The sequence below is a fragment of the Orbicella faveolata genome, unplaced genomic scaffold (genome assembly GCF_042242905.1).
Source record: "Orbicella faveolata isolate gen_17 unplaced genomic scaffold, um_ofav_v1 contig_24, whole genome shotgun sequence".
NCBI lineage: Eukaryota > Metazoa > Cnidaria > Anthozoa > Scleractinia > Merulinidae > Orbicella > Orbicella faveolata.
The window spans coordinates 31936930-31959000 of NW_028301552.1; the positions used below are offsets into that span (position 1 = coordinate 31936930).

The 22071-nt window shown below is 39.8% G+C and overlaps 1 protein-coding gene across 1 annotated transcript in view; it reads left to right on the forward strand.

The window, feature by feature from the left end:
* The window catches only part of LOC110065031 (ATP-dependent RNA helicase TDRD9-like), a 32363-nt gene that overhangs the window by 7342 nt on the left and 2950 nt on the right, over nt 1-22071 (forward strand). Inside the window, exons 9-38 of the mRNA XM_089291730.1 lie at nt 893-971; nt 1710-1767; nt 2498-2602; nt 3342-3439; nt 3976-4107; nt 4530-4695; nt 5404-5467; nt 7405-7468; nt 7935-7973; nt 8772-8825; nt 9270-9346; nt 9452-9485; nt 10000-10107; nt 10861-10961; nt 11679-11771; nt 12467-12589; nt 12678-12741; nt 13320-13364; nt 13987-14094; nt 14683-14802; nt 15832-15921; nt 16220-16345; nt 16880-17011; nt 17393-17506; nt 18445-18515; nt 18897-19025; nt 19770-19847; nt 20470-20608; nt 21201-21316; nt 21911-21977. Of these exons, the coding sequence (XP_089147856.1) occupies nt 893-971; nt 1710-1767; nt 2498-2602; nt 3342-3439; nt 3976-4107; nt 4530-4695; nt 5404-5467; nt 7405-7468; nt 7935-7973; nt 8772-8825; nt 9270-9346; nt 9452-9485; nt 10000-10107; nt 10861-10961; nt 11679-11771; nt 12467-12589; nt 12678-12741; nt 13320-13364; nt 13987-14094; nt 14683-14802; nt 15832-15921; nt 16220-16345; nt 16880-17011; nt 17393-17506; nt 18445-18515; nt 18897-19025; nt 19770-19847; nt 20470-20608; nt 21201-21316; nt 21911-21977 (2794 nt within the window). The remainder of the gene's footprint in view (nt 1-892; nt 972-1709; nt 1768-2497; nt 2603-3341; nt 3440-3975; nt 4108-4529; nt 4696-5403; nt 5468-7404; nt 7469-7934; nt 7974-8771; nt 8826-9269; nt 9347-9451; nt 9486-9999; nt 10108-10860; nt 10962-11678; nt 11772-12466; nt 12590-12677; nt 12742-13319; nt 13365-13986; nt 14095-14682; nt 14803-15831; nt 15922-16219; nt 16346-16879; nt 17012-17392; nt 17507-18444; nt 18516-18896; nt 19026-19769; nt 19848-20469; nt 20609-21200; nt 21317-21910; nt 21978-22071) is intronic.

Below are 22071 nucleotides of genomic sequence, written 5' to 3' on the forward strand. Positions count from 1 at the left end.
AATCCTCAAACTGTTCATTTACAGGCTCCTTGTAGTGCTGTTCCACTAGTTGCTTAAACCTTTCAAGTGCTTCAACGTTCTTAGGAGATGCCTCCATTCTTACTGTCGCCTCTGGAAAAGACGTGCTACCACCTGTTGATCTGTATCAAGACATTTACGCAAACAATTAAACAGCATCAGTTGTGAAACTGAACGGCAACATTTTCTCTTTGGAGTCTGCAGAAAGGAATATTTAATGTATATAGATAATGAAGTCAATTGACCACTAAAAACGTGACTTGAATTCAAGCATGAACTACAAACTGTGCATTGCAGACACTATGAGAACATCTTTCTTGTTACTGTTTACATAATCAGTTGCGTTTCTGTTTATTTGGACATTGTTGATTAAGTTGTTTGATCAAATTCAGGGACATGTTAAATAACATTGACAAAGAAATAAAGCGTGTTTCACTCAAAAACGCGAAATTAAAGTGAGTCAAAATGAAAAATTTTTGCAAAATCGCAAAATTAAGGTGTTGCAAAATATGGGAACCTCAAAATCGTGAAATTAATGTGCCGCGAAAATTTCATGTAATAAGGTATGTTACCTTGTACAAAGCAAGTGTGAGGGCCATACTGGGGAATACTGGACCGAGGTCATTATGGCATGAGGGCTAATATTCCCCAGTATGGCTCAAGCACGCTAGGTTAGTAAGCACAAAACAAAAAAATACATGACTTAAGACTGTTACCATGAAATTGCTCCATATGCCAAAATCCTGACTAAGAAAGAACCAATCAGAACGCTTGGATTTACTTCAAGACTACCTTGCTATATAATAACTAGCAGAACTAATTACTTCTGTGAGGGTGATAAATATTAATTTCAAATTTGTGTCCCTTTTTGTAGAATACTTCCACTGCATTCCCGAATCACCACCCATGAACAAGGAAGTGTCTTCCAAAAACCACCAGAGGGTTTCAGAAAGGTGTGTTAAGCTAAATTCTGCAGAGCTGATATAAAATGATGAGTTGAACTCTCGGCATGACTAGTTTTGGGCTTGTTTGGCTTACCGGTAATTCCTTTAATTCCCAGTCAAAGTTTTGAACAGATGGTGTGTGGTAAAGTGCTTGCACCAGTATAATTGTTTTTTGCCTTAGGTGTAGAGGGGTGACCTCACTGCTTGCCAATAGTCTGCGTCATACATACATAAATACATACATTTTTTTACATATACACAAAGAAAAGCAGAGGTGGTTTCACACAATCTTTCCTATTGTTAACCCAAGGGTTTTTTTTCCTTCTTCTATTTCTTCTTAGCTAAGTTTTTAATAGTTAATCTCATTAGTTAATAGCTGGTAGGCTTTTTGATAATTGCAGGAGTGCTCGATGCAAATACATGCAGTGTGAAATGCAAATTAAGATAGAAACTACAGTAACTCAAGTTTCATGCTTGAAGCGATCATCATATGTACACATATTTTATTTGATAATACAGTTTTTTTGAGACTACCACAATATTCTTCTACATGCTCATAGAAACGATACAATTTGATTGAATGTACAATTATTGTGTTTTCTTTCAGGCATTAGATTTCTGATAAACAATGTTTTAATTATTTGCCTTTTTAACAGCAAGTTGACTGTAGTATACAATGTACTTGCTGATATAGCAACTTGATTGATTGATTGATTGATTGATTGATTGACTGTTTGATTTTGGCAGGTCATCTTGGCTACAAACATTGCTGAAAGTTCAATCACTGTTCCAGACATCAAATATGGTATAAACTACAATGATATCGTATGACTTACCTACAGTAGTGCCGCTCAGAGATAAGCAAACCACAATGGCCGTTTGACCACCAACGTGAATGCAAACAAGTTTACTCCAAGTTGAAAATGTGTTTGATGGTTCGCATATCTCTGAGAGGTACAGTATACTGTACCTGTAGTATCCATTTTTAAACAGTCCTTGTAGCTCTTGACCAGGGTATGAATTTTGAACCAATAAATTTTATTCAGAATACGAGATTGGTGATGATTCAGGGTATCTTGCATACTATGAGATGAGTGCAATATGAAGTATTTCAGCATTAAGGGTTTCATCAACAGTTTCAGCAGAGGGGCAACTGTCTTTCACAGGCGGGCAAAATGTTTTGAACTGAGCTTCTTTATAAGACTAGTAAAACTTTCCTCTAGATGATCAAATCAGGCGGGCAAAATCATCCTTCCAACTGGTCAATTTGCCCGATAATCTCGGCAGTATATTGCAGGAGTTAACAGAGCATGAGAGGAACAAAGAAACCTACCTTAGCAAATGCATGTTGTGTTTAATTAATAAAGACCATTTACCTGTGACTTTGGGCTTTTTGTTTCCTTGTACACCAGCCTACCACTTGTGGGATTAAAAGTATTTCATTTTACAATACTGTGTATGTGTATGAGAAATATTTCTTGACTACTTTTTGTACTTTTTATAGTCTGAGTACAGTATCTTTATGTTTTTCGTAGTTATTGATTTTTGTCTGGAGAAATGTCTAATTTGCGATCCAGAGACAAACTTCCAGAGTTTACGGCCGCAATGGGCATCCAAAGCCAACTGTACACAACGTAAAGGTATGCAGACCACATTGCTTTTTATAATATCATGGTTGTGTGTTTTTATAATGTTACATTATCTCATTTGGGATGTCAAGATGATTTCCAAGAGACTGGTACTGTTGTAAAAACATGAAGCTTGAAAAAAATGTGAATTTCAGCTTGTCCTTCAGACAAGTAACTCTCAATTTTGCTTGTGCAAGGCAAGTGCATGTTTTTTTTTCCCCCCCCCCCCCTTTTATGACTTGATTGGCTTATGACTTTTCTGGGCCTCTGTTCATCGGGCAAGTAGACATGAAAAGTTACTAGTTGGCTCTTTTTGTGAGCTCTGAAAATGGGTGCCTGTCTGTAGACAGACACCCTAGCCTGATCAGGTGTCCAGTTAGAAGAGTTATGCAGTGTATTAATGTGAGGCTACGAATTACTTGCAGTGGGTATAAGTCAAATGGATAGAAACATGGCTAAGTGTCTGCTTACAAAGGTCTTTTTTATCTTTGTTAACTTGACTATGGTGTAACAAGCATAATACAGATATATTTATGCTAATTCTAAAATGTACCTGGCGAGCCTACAGAATAGTGCCAAAAATGTATTAGTCAATCTTATTTCAGACACAGCATTTTTCAATGTCTTAATAGAACAATACACATTTCTCATCACCATAGTACAAAATTACCAGGAGGGAACATCACTCTTTCTTTACCTGCGTCCTCACAGAGGTTCATTTATCTCCACTTTTTCTTTGTCTTGTCATTAGGTCGTGCCGGGCGTGTGTCGACAGGAACATGCTACAGAATGGTAACCAGGGAGTTTTATGAATCATGCCTTCCACAGTTTGGTATTCCTGAGATGCAGGTAAATGGTGCACACTGTTTAATAAGTATTACTATATAGATGGCAAGTAGTTGGTAATCATTGCGAATTACTTGTTGATCCAAAAGGTAAAAGAAGTTAAATTTTTCTCAAAGTTCCCCTTTAAGTTAATTTTCACAAACAAAGGTGTGAGTGGAACATTGGGTTTTCAAACATGAAGAAACATATAAAAGCATCACAGTCAAACCAAATATTTTCATTGTTTTTGAGTGGGAGGTAGGTAAGGATTGAGTTGGGTGGGGGGATGAGGGAGAGGGCAAGCAAGGGACACATGGGTATAAATAGTTCAGAGGGAAAGAGGTAAGGCTGTGGAAGCAACTTGAGCTGGAGGAAGGGAGGGATATGGGTACAAAATTAAAGGGAGGGAGGGAGGGGTGTGGGTAGAAGTTTAAAATAAAATATACATGTATGTCTACACATATTTTTTGAATTTTTGTTTATGCATGTGCTAAATGTATGACTATGCTAAATATGCCAGGACTGTAACACTCTGCTTCTTTACATTATTTCCTCCCAAGAGATGTCCACTAGAACAGGTTGTGTTGAAAGTGAAGCTCTTGGATATTGGTCCCCCCAAGGCTGTGCTAAGACTGGCATTACAGCCTCCAGATTCAGAGGACATTGAGCGGACAGTCTTGCTATTGAAGCAGGTGAGGAAGACAGGGAAATATGATTGTCTTGGTCTCTCAAGATTTCACTTACAATAATTAAAAATAACTCCATGTGGAAGAAAGTGGTGTATATTGATCTCTGCAGAATTACAAATTTTTGTACATTATCAAAATGGAATTTCACAAGTTGAATCTCAAATGTCTGTTGAGAGCAGGGTAGTTTTAATTGCATGAAGAGATTCATTACATGCGGGGCTCTGTAGTCAGGTTATACTGTAACCTGTGATCTTGGGTTCTAACCCAAAAAACGAATGCCTGATCACTCTGGAAGTTTGTCTCTGGATCACAAATTAGACATACTGTAGGGTCAGTTCTCCAATTGTATTCTCTTATCAAGAGTGCATGTGAATGCAAACACTGCTTATTCTAGTATTTAAATGTATGACATGATTGTTTTCTAGGTGGGTGCCCTGACCATTGTTATGAAGAATGGTACCATTAATCCTTGTGATGGAGAGCTGACATTTATTGGCAAAGTGCTGGGTAGCCTGCCGATTGATGTTCACCTTGGAAAGCTGCTGGTTTTTGCATATGTGTATGGTTGCCTTGAAGAATGCCTTGTTATCAGTGAGTATCATCAATAGACATAATTATAAAATAAATATTTTTATTGACAACCACTCACCCTATGGGGCTGTTCAGGAAAAAAAAAATCTTAATAGACCCCACCCCCACTGGGTTTTCTTCAGGGCCAGTGGAAACAAATTCATGATGAAAACAAACAAAAAAACAATGTAAATGAACATAATATGGTTAAAAATCCCAACTGGCAGGAAGGTGGACCAGTTGGCTATTTACAAGCTTGGCCGAGGAGTTGACCTCAGGGGTATCTAGAACAACACCAGCTGGTGGTCAGAACAGGACGTAAACCTGCAACCTCTGGATTTTAAGTTTGGTGCTTAACCGCTTGGCCACGCTGCCTCCTCCAGGACCAATGTACATGTAAACAAAACAATAGTTTAACAAATATTGCAGATGAATGAACAGGAATGTTGGACAATAATCTTTGTCGAAGATGCCAATTTCACCAAGAGTTAGTGATTTACAGAAGAGTCTTCTAAGACTGAAACCATTGGTGACATAAAGCTTGTTTGCTTCTAAAGCTTGCTTCCCTTTTGTGAAGTAGAGGCCAGTGCACACACAAGCCATGTTCAATGTGTGACTTTTCACATGTAAAGCAAACACAGGACACAAAGTATCTACTGTGAAGGAATATTTTAAGTTCATCTTTTCCAGAATGGTAGACATTCTTCTTGAACTTTTCTTCACCCTTAGGTGCTTCATTGTCTTTGCAGTCCTTCTTTGCAAATCCCTTTAAGAAGGAATTTGATGCTTACAGGTAAATGTAGTCCATCTGTCAATCTTGAAAATATCCCCAAGTGGCCCTGCTTACATAGGATTTTGTCTGTTGTGCCTGTGAAAATGGCACATTATGCTTCTAGCAGTGCTCAGAATTTTTGGAAATTATGTGGAAATTATGCTAGTTTCTCTAAATTATGCTTCTTGCCATCAAAATTATGCTATCTGGTTTTTAAGCAAAATGAAGAAAGAACATGGTAAATAGAGGCAAAATAGAACAAACCCTTATCTAGTGACTGCAGAATAACTTGTCAGCTGCTGAACTATCTGAACTGGAATGAATGAGTTGCCAGTAATCGGATACCCGTAATTGCACAAAGAACTCTGGGATCGTCAGGGGGCAAACATTGCAAGTCGCTAGAAGGAAATGTACGGCGAAAAGTTGTTTCGACGCCCAAAAACATGATTTTGTGGAGTGATCAACGCTTTTTCGCCGTAGTTTTATCGCAAATGGATTTTGGCAATGTTGATACATGGAAAATGTAAGTTTTTGTTTGAATAACCGTGATATAAGTGATAAAATTTACCGATAAACTCCCTTTTGCTTGCGTGAGGTTTATTGTGAAATACATTGAAGAGAATTTTGAAAATTTCAATACGCCTGATCTCGAGAGGCTACCCAGAGCAAATGGTAGAAAAGACCCCCCGAGAAGTTACATATAAAGACAGAAAAGAAGCTCTAAAACAGAAATCGAAAATTGCAGAAGGAACCACTAACCTTTGTGTCGGGCAATTTCACTCAACCGTCAATACCAAACTTTGGAAAGCATAATTATGCACAAATGGCACTTTTAAATAGAAATACTCAGAGATATATTCAAGGAGCCACCCTTGATCTGTTGTAGAAAAGGAAACCACTGAAATATGTGCTTGTAAAAGCAGAACGAAGGCTTTGAGCAACACGGTAGCCACACAGCATGAGTCGTGCGGACTCATTTGTCATTAAATCAACTCCAGACAGTACAATGATCGCCACCGGGCTTATTTCCAGTATTATTTGTATGACTGAGCTTTCAAATAAGCCAAAAGTAGCCTGCACACAACTTGAAAGGCTTTACTGGGTTATTTCCTCTCGATTTATACCTAATTAATTTTGTAATATTTTCAGACCATTACGTGATGTAAATTTCTCAATAACGCTCACGTAAGCAACGGAGTTTATCGGTAGGTTTTATCACATATTTCACGGTTATTCAAACAAAAACTCACATATTCCACATATCAACATTGCCCAAATCCATTCGCGATAAAAACGACGGCGAAAAAGCGTTGATCTCTCTCACAAATCGTTTTCTTGTACCTCGAAGCAACTTTTCGCCATACATTTTCTTCTAGCGACTAGCAATGTTTGCCCCCTGGCAATCCCAGAGTTCTTCACGCAAACACGGGTATCCGATTACTGGCAACTCATTCATTGGAAGTGCTTGACAATGAGGACGCCATCTTAGACCTTAGAGCTCGGTCAGCTCACCACCGAGCCGCATGTGTGGGGTCTGAGACCAAGAAACATCAAAACATGACACGGATCACAGGCAGCATGGAGCCAACAGTCAACAAAAGTTTAACAAACAGAATAAGTAAAAAGAAGTGTATTCAAAACGAGATTATGTAACTTTTTTCATTTTGTGAAAGTCAAAACAGCCAGATTATTAATTATTTTATCCTAGCAGTGCTAAATATAGATAAAAGCTAAAAAATGTGCTCGGTTTGCTAAATTATGCCAAGTTAGCACAATAAAAAAAAACCTACTCCTGCTTGTCGGTATTATATAGTATTGTAATAATTATAAGAAATTCAATATTAATTGCATTTGGTGGAAAAATGAAAATCAGGACGTGAGGTTGAAAGCTATACCAAGTAAATAGCTTTTAAACCTTGCAGGTACTCAGAGTTTACTGTATTTTTTGTCTTTCACAGTAAGAAGATGGCCTGGAGTGATTATTCGCACAGTGACTGCATTGCAGTTCTCAATGCCTTTAAGGTAAATAACTCTAGATTATTCACTGATCACCTTTACTTTTCAGTTTCAAGAATTTATTTCATGTGATATTTTTTGCATGGGGTTATGTTGTGAATTGTGGGAGGTGCGGCAGCCTCATGGTTAGTGCTCTTGTTCCTGGAGCGAGCAGTCCAGGTTCAAGCCCTGGCCAGGGACACTGTGTTGTGCCCTTGAAGCAAGACACTTAACTCTCACAGTGCCTCTCTCCACCCAGGAGTATAAATGGGTACCGGCAAATTGTTGGGGAAACCTAACAAATTGTGGGGGAGTGACCTGCGATGGACTAGCATCCCATCCAGGGGGAGTAGAAATACTCCTAGCTGCTTCATGCTACAGAAACCGGGATGAGCTCTGGCAGCTATGAGCCATTCGGCTCCAAGGCTTCACTTTTTTCTATGTTGTAAGTTGGAATCTGACTGTTTTACTTTTTTTTTTTCTTTTTGTTCAGGAGTGGAGCATGTTGAAGAGGCGAAAAGGATTCACAAAAGTATGTCAGAACATTTTGATGTTGATAACATGTGCTAAAAGATGTGAAATATGATTACATACCTATATGAGTGCGTTGAATAAGATTTGAAGTACTGTAGGCATTAGGCGCAGCTCTTATCAATAATCAACAGAGAGCTTAAGCAAACCACAGTGGGTACAGCAACAAGAATGTCAACAAACAAAAGATTTAATGAGTAGAATGGTAGCTGTACACATGGTTTCTATCGCGTGATAGTTGACGAGGGTGCATTTCTTAGCTTTCTCCCACAAAACAATGACATGAAATGATTAAAAGAGTAAAAGAATTGAATTGAATTACATGTAAGTTCTGAGTATTTTGGAGAATGAAAACAACAGTGGCTTCCTTTGGAACTGGATACCAGGATTACATATTTAGCTTGAGCTAGTTCTGAGACCAATAGGTGTACTGAACAGACCTAGACAATTGCAAAATTCTAAGGTGAAATATAAATTCATTATTCACTAGGTGTTGTCCTTGGGGTCAGCATCGTCATTGCTTAAGTTCTCTACTAAGAGAGGCCCATAACGACTTCCTCTAGAGGGCCAATTTGAATTTCAGAAAACTGCTATCATCATAGCTGGTAATCCACAGCAGAATGTGTGTTGGAGCACTGGTTGGTGCCAGGTCCCGTTGAGAGCACTGCTTTAGTTAATGATGGCTATGTACATATATAAAACTCTGTACCTGTCACTTATGATTAAATATGCATTTATTTTCTTATTCAGATTTTGTTGATTATTGTTGGTATTAATTTATACATGGAACTATTTGCAGGGAGAAGTAAACTGGAGTCAAGGGAATATGATTCAGCTGGGTCGCATAAGAGAGGTCTGAACACTTCTACCATATCATTTTCAGAAATCCTGTACAGGTCCATCTTTCTAAAGCAAATACGAGTATATATGATTGGTTGGAGAGTCAACTATCTGCTTTAAACATGCTACCTGTATTTACCATACCCTTAAGAGGAAAGGGGATGCTGTGGACCTTCAGTCAGTGAGATATAGAGAATGATGCATGAATAGGGGTAGATAAAAAGTCAAAAATTCTTTCTTTGTGTGTTTAATGTGCGAGTATCAAGTATCATTGGTCAGGGAGGCAGATATCAAGTTGAACACTTGCTGGTTTGTAGAGTAACTTTCAGTTTCCAGACAACACGACAAAATAGAGTAAAAAAGGAAATAGCAATAACAAATAGCAATAAGTTATCATTATCATTATCATTTCTGTTATCGTTGTCGTTATCGTTATCATTATCATTATGTCCTTCAGGTTGAGCAGCTTGTGGAAGAATTGACTGAAAGACTCAAGCAGCTTAATCTGCGAACAATAAGACCTTTGCATCAAAAGTGAGTTATGACCTTCTCGGTTTTCATGATTGTACATGTATTTTATTAAGATAAAGTCTGAGAGTGAACAGCGGTACGTGTAACAAGTCAGTGTCTACTTTACAGGGCCACCACACAGGAGTCTCTTCTCATTTTAAAGGTGAGTGGTCATTCTCACTGGCCATAGACCCTTTTCATCAATGGCTGCCAATTTAAAATGCTTTTGTGTACATTTCAAATAGCCTGCCTTCGCAGATCTTGTTTTAGACTTGCTACAAGTCAACCTCTCTAGTTTCAGGGTAGACGAGCGAAGTGAGCAAAGCAAGGTTTTAGGCCTAACCTCGTTTGAGAGTAAAAATTCCTTTTGAATTATCAACCTAAACACGAGGTTAGTGAGGCCAATTTTTGATACTTACAAAAGAACTGGCAGCCGTTTGTTTTATGAAAAGGGTCTATGTACTCTGTTTTTGTCAAAGAAGCTGGGTTTTTTCTATATTGCTATTATGGTCCATCTCAAGATGCTGTCATCTAATGCATTATGTTCTTAGCCTAACTTGCGTTGAGAATTGCAGTTTTTGTTCTGGTCATAGTTGACCCATAGGGGTCATGATATATAAGCCAAGTGTTGTGACTCTGTAGTTAAGTCCAATTGTAAAACTTCATTTACTTTACAGCTTGTGATCTGCGGTGCATTCTATCCAAACTACTTTACATCAAGTGACATTGATGAAGCTGAAGTAATGAAAGCGATGTCTGGTCATGATCCTTTTACCACTGTTATAGTATGTATCGAGTGCAGTTCCAAACAGTGATCAGCACATAAGTTCTTCTAAATAATGCTCACATAGTGTCAAGTGGGTAGGTGTCGAGAATTAAACAAACATGTGAACAATGAGCATCAGAACAGCAAATAGCTTTCAGAAAATTTACACCAGTTCAACTTCATAGTAACCAGAGCATCCTTGTTCCAGGATTATGCGTACTGTAAGTACACTTTACGCAGAGCAGATCAAAATTAGGAGAGTTAAATGTGCATTCTGTGGAAGCATTATACTTGTCTGCAGCATGCAGAAAAAAAAAACGTCTGTCAGTAATTCTGTTTAGTTTCGTGGGAAAGTTTTTGAGGAAATTCAAATAGGCCATTTTCGAGTTACCTTATGCCTCTGTTTCAAAATGAGTCCTCATGCAAAAATGAGTTTGATTTGCATGAAATTTAACCTGTGTGGGGAACACATTTTCATATGAATGGTTTCACATGAAGACTTTTTTGACACAGAGGCAAAAGGCAACTCAGAAATGGTCTGTTGGCGTAGTGTTTGAATGTGCTGTAAGAGAATTAAATTTGGGCTAGTGAGAATGACTTTCAGTCAAGTACATCAGATGTGTAGTTATGTAGAGCTTGCCCATAGGTTACTCCTGAAAATTCGTTTTCCTTGCACTCTGAATGCTGCGACAAGAGTCCAAATACTTTTTCATGGACTCAAATTATATTAACCTTGGCAAAGAAATTGTTCTGATGCTGAGAACTGATTTAGGTCAGGAATATGCCTCCCCATGGTGCTCTGTACCGGTCAGCGATTGCAAGAATGTTCAGGCAGTGTGGTAAAGGCAAAGCTCTGTACTTTGAGGAAAGCAGGTTAGTTGATCCTAGTCTGTGAGCCGTGCTAAACCATTAAGTTGGTTTAGCTTCTTGGAGAGTTTTTTAGTCGAGACCAGGTTGCAAATTTTCTGTAACCTGATGTGACAAGAATCAATGATTTTAAGGATGCCATATGGTCTAGAGGTTTTAAACTCTTACAGGCTATTCTCAATATGTGGTGAAACAAGCTTGAAATGCACAAGAGCTTGGCAAATGAGTGAAAACATCATCATAGCTCATTTAAGATTTGGTGAAAGCATCATGAAAGCTAGTGGTTGAGTGCAAGAGACTGGATGCACTCTTATCCTTTAGACCGGTCTCTTATGTCTGCTCTGAGTAGCATAGTGCTATTCAGTCATGAAGCCATGATTGATCATCACAGTTATGCACACAACTTTTAAGTTGAGTGTATCAAAGCAGTTGTGAAATTAAAGCCTGAAAAAAAATGTAGGCTTCAACGGGATCGAACCCATGACTTCTGCGATACCGGTGCAGTGCTCTACCAACTGAGCTATCAAGCCAACTGAGAGATGTGCACGTTGTGAGTTCGTAATACACCCATAGATGGTGAAGATTATGTCTTCATCTCTTTCTCCACAGTTCAAGTATGTAATCTTTCATGTAATATTCACTTGCATATTCAGTCATTTAGAGAAGTGCGATGCAGTGTTATTCCTGGGAAACTGACGGCGTTGTCTTTGTGTTGAAATTCAGGGCCTACATTGAATTTGAAAGACCACGTATTGTTGACCGAGGCTTGGAGTCGAATTCAATTGTCCCAGCTGTCTACAAAGCTATTAAAATGAGGTCAGGATCAGTTTCAATGCCAGGTCTTTTTGCCCTTCATGTAAGAACACGAAGTCGGCGTAAGCATTCAGCCATCATGGAATTATTCTCTGTCTACCATCTCTGACTGCATGCAAGGGATATTTGTGAGCTTTTCGCAGTGAGAATATTTGTAAAACCACTAGAAACCTACAAAGCAAATGGATAAACGAGCAGCAAACGTAAAGGGTATCGTTAGAAGATGTATTAGGTATTGCTCGTGATTGGGTTGAAGATAATTCTAGATGGGTTGCCAGTCCTAGCATTTTGTTAGCTCAGCTTTTTGCTGGGACCGATTTGTATTCTCTCTGTAAAGGAGCTACATTACGGTTTTCGCATTTTGAAAAGTTTAGCCCAACGTTTTCAAGTTCGACGTTTGTAATCCGTGTCAATCTTCTCCCTCCTTAACCATCCTTGTTCTTTTATGGTTTATTATTATTCCTTTGTTGTTTTTTTCTATCTTAGTAAACTATTAGTTTCAGGTTTCCTTCAATTTAAAGGTAATTTTGTACGTCGCGAAGATATCTCAAAATGCTGTGACTGACTCTGCTCTAGCTCCTTTAAGCGACGCACTGTGAAAGAAAACAAGACCATAGCATGATGACACTAGGCATCATTAAACCTTGATGACACACTAACCATTATAAAGTTACGCTCTTGTATTGCTGTCTTTGCAGACATCTCAGGAAACCTCTCAATCTTTTCATCTCTGAAGCAAAAAATGCGCAAATGGACAGGCTGATGGAACAGAGGAGGTCTTTTGGAGAAGCTGCAGGATCTAAAAGACTCAGGACGAGCAGGTTGGTTGTCAAGCTTTGTTGCAAAAAACAAATCTCGTTCGTAGATGTACAGACATGCAATAATAGGGTTTTGGTATTTCCATCCTAGGATGGCTACACTTATTTCTTCAAGAGGTACAGGTAGTGTGGAGTTGATGGAGGAACCACGGCAGGTACAGTGAATTTCCTATGTTTGTTAGTGTATTTTCTTGTATTTGTATTTTGTATTTTTGTATTATTTGTCCACTAGACGACATGAATACAATATTGTTGACATATACATTTATTTTAGGACAAAAAGATAGCTAGTATAAGAGAGGAAAGAGTAAACACTTAAAAAATTAGTAGTTTATGTTAGACTTATCATACTTGGCAAAATGAAGCTGGTAAAGTACTTTTTTTGAATAGTTCTCTAGTCAGCTTATTATGTATTTATAAAGAAATTGCATTCCAATTGTTGCATCCAATAATAGTTGGGCTAAATTTTCTTGTCTTTATTCCATATGTTGTAAGGGACTCACTTCGAGTAACGTGATTACAGTGTAGTCGTTCCCCCTACCCTTACCTCTAGTAGTGTAACCCTTACCTCTAAAGAGGGTATATGACAACCTTGTAAAAAAAGTTTAGTTTCACTTTGGGACAATCATGAACCTAAATTTACCATCAAAACCTATGTCAACGAAGTGTCATTTATAGCTGGTTAAACCATCAACCTTAAGATTGTCATTTGTCTTATGGTTATTTAAAACAGGTTAACCTTCCTCAGAAGGGCTACTTGGAAATCGTGACCTCAGTGGTAAGACTGTAATAATTGATTTAAAATTATTGTTCACCCAAAGCAGGTCAGTCTTCAAGTCATGCTTGGCTTATACAGCCTGCCGCAGTAATAAGAACAAAAACTGGTCAAACTGCAGTTATGTATTGGCGTAGCATGGCTGAGTTCAATTCCTCCACTCTTAAAACTGGCTGGTATTGTTCTCACTAGCTCCGTCTAAAACTCCCTGTTGCTTTTGTAAAATGGCCACCTGCCGGTTGAAATCCTATCTATGTTGTCGTTGCTATAGTGGTCAGTGCCCTTAGTTACACCTAGCTACGTCACGGGCATGCCACTTAAACTGAGAGAAACATTCATGTCAACTACACAAGCAACTGGCGGGAGGCAGACCAGTTTGCTATTTACAAGCTTGACGGAGGGGTTGAACAAGGGTCTACTGAGTAGCAACTCCAGCTTGGTGGTCAAAACGGGACTTGAACCCGCGACAGCCGCATTTCAAGTCAGGCGCCCTAACCACTCGGCCACGCTGTCTTCTCCACTCCCTATGTTTGCTTCTTTTCGTACAGTGATTTATTTCAATGTTTATTGACGTTGGCCAGTAAGGTATTGACACGTGCATGTCGTTGTTTCCGTTTCATTTCAGGTGATAAACGCTGGCCACTTCTGGGCTCAGAAACCTGACAGCGAGTCTGCGAGAAAGCTACAAATGTTGCAAGAGAATATTAACATGTACGATGGTAGAAACCTAGAGGTATGGTCGCCATCGTATTGCCGGGGAGGGGGGTGTTAGGTTTGATTTTGACCAATCATAAGCTAAACAGTGTTATAACAGCTAGCAGAGCCACACGTAAGCACGTACACGTAAGCCTGCATCATAATCCAATGATGAACGTTCGTGACTTGAACAGACATGACTCGCTTCGCGAGAGAAATTTATTTCCATTGGCAATGTGATAAAACAGTGGATTTGTTCTTCTATCTGTGCATCACTGAGTTTTAATACACCTGGGAAGTTTGGAGAGCGCTCAAGAAACTAGAGTTTTTACCACAGCAGGTACGGCTGGGTCTCGAGTAAATGGTAGAATGTCCACGAGGTGCTCATTGTCGCGTTCATTTTGCAACCCTCACCCTAACGATTTTGATCAGTCGAACCAAATGCACCGATGAAGCTACATGTGTATGTCAAAATTGTTCGCTTTGAGCTTATGATAGACGTTTGGTTGTTTAGAGATATGCGCGGTACATGGTCATGCTACAGAAACCGGGGTTAGCTTCGTCCTGATGGGCCACTTGGCTCGTATGCAGACTTTACCTTTTACTTTTTATATATTTTTTTTAGCGCATTGAAAAAAGGGACCTCTCTGTTGGCACACTATGTCTGGCTTTATACGCTGAAGATGAATTGTTCTACAGAGCCAGAATCCTGGCCATCCATGATGGAAAATTTCTTAGTGTGGAGGTACGTCAAGGGGGGTTTTTGCCAGTCGCTGTCGTGTGCTAAATAAAATTTACTTAGGTAGAATGCACCTTTCCTAAAGAAGTGACGGAAAGTTATAGTTGGGTGTGGATGTTTGGTAATCAAGTACTGCTTAGTAGCTTTCATTTACATGGTCATACACCAGGTGTTATCTGTAAGCTTATCTGTAAGAGTCAGAACCACATTGCAATAGACATCATTACATGAAAGTACTACTCGACAGGTTCCATTTGAATGGCCACACACTAGAATTTCATTCAGACTCAAGAGTAAGAACCACCTTGTACAGCGTAATAAACAGTACCACATGAAAGTACTGCTTAATAGCGTTCATTTGAATGGTCTCACACTAGGGTTTCATCCATAAACTCAAAAGTTAGAACCACCTTGTACAGCACAATAAACAGTACCACATGAAAGTGCTGCTCGACAGCGTCCAAACACACTGAGGGTCCGTTCGTGGACAGTTGCAACAGTAAGATGAGAAATAAAGATAGTTCATGGAACGCTGTCCATCTTGATAACTAAACTGCAAATTAAGCTTCCAAAGATGGCATAATATGGTTGGAACGTGGTCAAGATGTTTTAAGAAACTAGAGTGGAAAACTGATTTCTCGAATCTTCGATTTTTTTAATCTCCCGACAACTCGAACCAAAGAGTCGTTTCCCCCTTTCCGTCGAACACTGTTATTTTCCCCCCGATTTCTCAACCAATAGACCGTATTCCTATTCTCGGTATTGGACTGGAACTAGCTTGCAGTGGAGGCTCGTTCGGGAGAATATCATTAAAAAGAGATTAATGTCATTTGCATTTGAAAAGACTCCCTGCATTAGCCTCGGTTGCACGCTAGTTCCAGTCTAATACCGAGAAAACTATTGTGGCCTGTTTTCGTTTCCCTTTGGAGCTTCGAAAAATTGGGATTCCGCTGAACGTTTGTTTGTGATCACTTTGTACAAGGAGAAGATGTACTTTTTATCAGTTTTTCTAACACGTATTTTAAATGTTTCTAGGTTCTTTACCTGGACTTTGGCAACGAAGGAGTGGTCAAGCTTGGTCATCTGAAGAAAATGAAGAGGGAATTTATAAACCTTCCTTTTCAGGTGTGTGCAGTATGAGACAGGACTCGAAAATTCCATTGTGATGACGTAGCTTTACAGAGATCTGATTGGTTGTTGCTCAAATGTGAATTTTCGCGCGCAAATAACAACCTTTCAGTAAACGAATCTTTTGTTTTCACGTAAATGGAAGAGAAACTACTTTTTTAACTTTTTTTTTCAAGAGAAATTACTACAGACCCAATTTTTGTTGTAAGAAAATCAGCCCTCAATCACTTTTGGCTTCTTTAGTCCCTTTACTTCTTGCAATTTTTTGAGTGATATTTCTTTTTCTTTGTTTCAGGCATTTGAGTGTAGACTATGTGAAGTTGCCCCCATGCCCTTTGCCCATTGTCCTGTGGGCGCATGGTCTCCAAGAGCCACTCAACGGTTTATACAGCTTACAGAAAACAAGAAACTAGCTGCTAAGGTATTGCTTTCTTCATACAGTTGCTCTTGATTTATATAACTGCATTTTCGTGGTAGCTATTTATTGTGAAATGAATAACCCATTGTAACTTTGTATCTATGGTGGTCACGCGCTGGTAGTTAAGTAAACTGTGTGATGCATGTCGCAGAGGGCACTTCTCTCCTTGAAAAAAAAGATCTCGTCACGTTTTCCACGTACTGCACAACAACAAAGAATCTGACTAGACTCGATCTTAAGACCAATGCCTTAACCATTTAGGTGCTTAAAGAAGCTCAGTCACGGTATTTTGAGTTATTTTGGCCACATACAAAATTACCTTTAAATTGAAGGATTCCTGGAAATAGTAGGTCACTAGGATACAAAAACATCAAAGAGATGATAATAAACCATAAAGGAACAGAGATGGTTAAGGATGGAGAAGATTTACACGGATTACGAACAACGACCTTGAAAAATTCAGGATAAACTTTTTAAGATGCGCAAACCGTGATGTAGCGCCTTTAACAGTAACATTATGATAATGTGTTTGTCTAGGTGTACTCCTTGGTCAGGAACGTGCTTAACTTGGATCTGTACGACACCAGCACTGAGGAGGACGTGCACATCAATCAAGTGCTCATAGACGAAGGTTTTGCTCTATTTCAAGAAGAGTCTCGAGCATCCAAGGTAACAGAAGCACACTTTTTTTACCTACAACCATGAACAAGTTGTGTTGAAAAATGCCAAAAACATAAAATAATAACTTAATACCTACAGAATAAGTGTTCCCCCTTTCAGTGTTGAAAATGGTAAAATGCGAACTTGTGTTAGATGAAAGTGTTTTGTCAATGTACAGGGGTGGGGAGGGGCAAAATGCGCAAAGAATGAAGTCTTCCAACCCTTGTGACAAAAATAATGGCAAATGACCTGTGGCACCTGATCTAGAACTCAGATTTCCCACGGCCAAGAAAAACAGCGAGAGATCTGAGCACGAGATTAATCTGAGTCTCACTGCGCGGAAGCAAAAGAGCTCAGTACTTAACCAAAGTTTCTGTTTGCCTGCGACAGATGGCTAACCAGAATGCTTCCTCTGGTGAGGGTGTACCAGCTGATGACAACACAGCCTGGATTGATCCATGGATTGAAAATGAACCTGATCCTCGCAATGATGTTGTAACCAAGGTAACAATGCGGCACGCTCAAGTCATGTCAATATCACGTGCGCGTCATGGGTGTGTTGTGTGCGCTTCGCCGGTGAAATTCTCTGTCTGAAACTTCCCGTAAGAAATGATTCTTGAATCTGGTAAAGTCTACGGGGTAGACCTGTGCTTTCCAAAAATCCAGACCAAATGCGTTTTATTCAAATTGTGAAAGCAAAACGGGCAGGCAACATTTGAGTTAAACTGTTGCGTAAATCTAAAATCACAAATTCCCCGTTCCTTAGAACCAAGAGGATGAGACAAGTGAAGTTATGAGAATCGAGAACCATGTTATACCGGTTTGTTTCAGGGAATTTGTATAGGTAATCATATGAATGCGAGTGCAATTAATAATTTACGCTACGAGTGATATTTCAAGAACTTTCAAATACCACGAGGAGTGTAAATCCGTAATTGCTCGAGCTTTCATACGATTACTCATTTATTATATGACCGAGAAAGTTACGAAAGTGCACGCGTTAATTTGCACTGCAGTACAAATAAAAAATTAACGGACAATTTGCCTGTTGTCAGCCAATCACAATGAAGTAATCTTCTCAGTCATTCAGTCATAATGAATATAATGATATTAACAGTATCATTACCGTTCAGTGCACTGCAAACTCTGTTAATTGCATACCTGGATTTTGAGCCCTGGAGTTCGAGTGATTTCGAGCGAATAGACCATTTTCGTATTTTGAGGCTAATGTGGCAAATGATATTCATCTCTTTTTAATGAGATTTCCCCGCAGAAGCCTCCATTACAAGCTAGTTTCAGCCCAATACTGAGAATACGAAAATGGCCTTTTGATAGCGCCAAGTAATTTTCATTTCTTGTTTACCTGGACTCTTATGATCAAGTGTAATGTTTAATTGACTGAAGCTGCACGATCATTTAACATTTTAACATATTTTTAACAGGTAACTCTCCGAGGACCTGAGAGTCCCATTGAAATGGGCTTCTACAGTGTGACCAACATAGGACGGCTGAAGTAAGAAAGTCTGCGTGTTGCTATCCATTGTATTTACATGTTTTCCGTCGCCGTGAAGCTAGAGGGAGGCGCAGTGGCCTTACAGATAACGGGCTGGACTACACACTGAGAGGTCTGGGTTCAACCCCTGGCCGGGGACATTGTGTTGTGTTCTTGGGCAAGACACTTTACTCTCACAGTACCTCTCTCCACCCAGGTGCATAAATGGGTCAGGCCAATTTAGTACTGGGGAGGTGGGGGAGGGGGTGTAACCCTGCGGTGGACTAGAACTACTCATCCTATGGAAACAGCAGAAAATCGGCAACCTGATGCGACTTTGGCCTCGCATGCAGACCGCACCTTTTTCACCAAGACATTAAATAAGTCTTCCTTACTTTTCAGAGCTGTAAGAGTGGAACAAAGCTCTGTAAATAGCGTCATCTTGAACGATCAGCCCCAGGACCCGCATCAAAGGTTCTTGGTCGCGGCCAACATTGGCATAAATGCCACTGGATCTGCTATGATTGCGAGGTATCTCTTGTCAGGATCAGCATCGCTGTTAATGCCTTTGAATTTTGAAATAGTTATAGTCTTGTCGTATTCATGTGCAGGACGCACTGACCTTTGTACTCTAGATTCCGAGCTCTCTGATTGGTTGTTCGATTTGAATTTTCGCGCGAAAGAGTCAACCAATCCACAGCAATTTACAGATCTCTGGACAGTATGTCAAAAAAAAAAATTTTTTTCAGCTCGAATCTTTCGCGGTTTGCGGTGGAAGAGTAGCCGTTTTCACGGTGAACTTTCCTTATTTCCATTACGATATACATGCAGAAAATGTCTTACGGTTTTTATTTTGAATAAAATAAAAAAGTGTCGGAAAATAAAACCGTCCGAAATTTTTAAGTGTGCGAAATTTTTAACGTCTAAAATATTTACAGTACAGTTTAAAACTTTTAAATAGCTCCAAACTAGTTTGAGACACTGCTTGACGATTTTTCTTATTTGCACGTCGGTATATCTGTAAAACCGTAAAATTTGTCGGATGTGAGATAAAATTTTTCCGAAAATTAAACGTGCGAAATTTTTTGTGAGTAATGTAATCCAACATCTATGTGAGGACAATCTCGGGCGATTTTGCCGATTCTGCCTGAAATTGCGTTGCATCCTCTTTGGACCACGTTGTAGTGCAGGTGAGACGGGTATGGAGACAATTTACCCAAACCTCAAGCGTGCATTGTGCAGGTCGACAGTGAACTGTCTTGTTTATCGTTTCAGGGACACCACCTTGATGCCGAACATTCGCGGTCTGATGCCTTTAGTGGCGCTTCTTTTCGCTCCATATGCTGAAATGAGGTACGAAACGACGCTTTTTGTTTGTGTGTTATCTGCTAGCCACTTAATTTGCGAAGATTCATCCAAGCTTAACGCATTCCATGTCTTCCTTCCACACATTCTATCCGCAGAAAAAATTTACCCCAGTATATATATTATCCGGGAAGATTGTAACATTTGAACATGCTATGTACTTCTTGTTGTTTCTGTCTTAGCGTGGCTACACGGTGGCATTTCAGTTCCCTCTATTCCCCTCCTGTTTTAGTTGATAATGACCGAAAGTATACTAGCGACGAATTATCCGTCCGACACGAATTAACGGTCTGAGACGGGTAATTCGTCTACCTGAGACGGATAAATTCCTATCGTCTAGGTATAAATCGCTGTTTAGATGAATTATGTGGCCAAATTCGTCTTTGGCTGGTCTTCTATCACCTCGTCTTGAAACGAATCACTTCGAGACGAATTTGACCACATATTTGTTCTAAACACCGGATTTTTACTTAGACGTTTTCTCAATCTCAGGCAGACGAGGTAACCGTCTCGGAAGGCTAATTCGTCCCTCTTTTTAATTGGGCGTCGGAAAATTCGTCTCTGGTATAAAATCGGCCATCTACTGACAATGAAGCTGTTTTGTTCACAGAGTTGACCGTGAGATGCGTCAGTATACAGGAGCATTAGTTGGCTTGGGGTTCGATCCCAGTACAGGCGAAGCTCTTCTTCCAGATCACGACAGTGAGCTTGTGTTTGACGTGGAGATTACGGAGGATGACATAATCGGGGTAGGATCTACATCCGTAAATAATATCAGCATCTAGTAGTACTTGAAAGTAAGAAACTCTACTCCAGTTGTTGACTTGTCTCCTATTCAGATATTGGTTTGGCTCGTCAGGTGCTCTTATCAAAAGAATGTCTGCGTAAGAGGCGAGCTGTTGACCAGCCCCGCCAGCTTTACTAACCCTAGAACATTGACCTCCCTCTCCCCACCCCTTAAAGAGGAGAAAAGTAGGTCACGCATAATCAAACCAAAAACAGTCGAAAGGGCAGGAAATAAGGAAGACTCCAAAAAGGGGCCGTCCGGTTGTCCAGGACATGTAGATTTTCCTGCCAAGCAAGTTACCTTAATTCGCACTTGCCCGATGGGCAAGGGCCCAGGCAAGTCATCTGCAAACTAAATTGCAATTAAAGTAAACTAAGACGTGCCCAGGGCAAGCAATATTTGAGAGCTGCTGGTCTTAGGTGCAAGCTGGAATTTAAGTTTTTTTCGAGCGCTTGGAAGTAGGTTGGCGTTAAAGTTTGCCCTTCCTTCTCTAATGAAGAGGAGAGTTAATTTTGCGTTCAAGGTTTATTAATGTTCTGTGGATTGCTTAACAGATCAACTCGCTGCGTACGGCCATCAACTTGGCATTCCAGAGTGAGCAGCAGATGGCTGAGTGGGGAACTCCAGCTGTGGAGAGAATTCAGAAAGCTAGCAGATCCAAGATCTTAGAGTATGCTTTACTGTTATTTCAGTGTATCAGTGATCTCATTTGTGTTCTTTGTAAGCTGTGTTTTTTGGGCAAGGGAAGGCGCGTCCCATCCAGGGGGGAGTAGAAATACTCCTGGTCGCTTCATGTTACAGAAACCGGGATAAGCTTCGGCCTGATGGGCTACTTGGCTTGTATGCAGACTTCACCTTTTTTACCCCGTTTGGTGGCTAACAGCGGACAAGGGCCACTGCCCTCTTTTCAACATGTTATCGAGAAACTCCACGACGTGACTAGATCGTAGCAAACGGAACAAAGAAGAACAGTGCATGTCAATTGACAGGAAGCCAATATGAAGTAAGGCTCGTTAGCGTTGGCAAATGAGGATGTGGATTGAAAAATTTAAATGTAGAAACCCTAATGGTAATGGTTCGATTTCGTGAAGCAATGTTCGGCAAACGAAAGGGAGCCAAAGCGGGCAAAATAGCTGGCATAAAATGGATTTAAAATTAGATAAACCTGAAAACGCGTATGTTTGGCTCAAGTTCCAAACCCAGAGGAAATTTGCAATACTCTTGCTCTTGAACGTCATCTTATTTTATTGTTTTTGTTTTTAAGGCTTGTGCTAAAACGACGGGAAATCAAAACTCCTTGCTCATTTCCCAGAACAGGGCTCTGGAATCAGGTAATTCCGATTGTTGTTTTGTGTTCACGCGTTGAGATAAACTGAATAAGTTGGCCTGTTCCCAATGTATGTCTTCATAATGTCTTCATAGTTC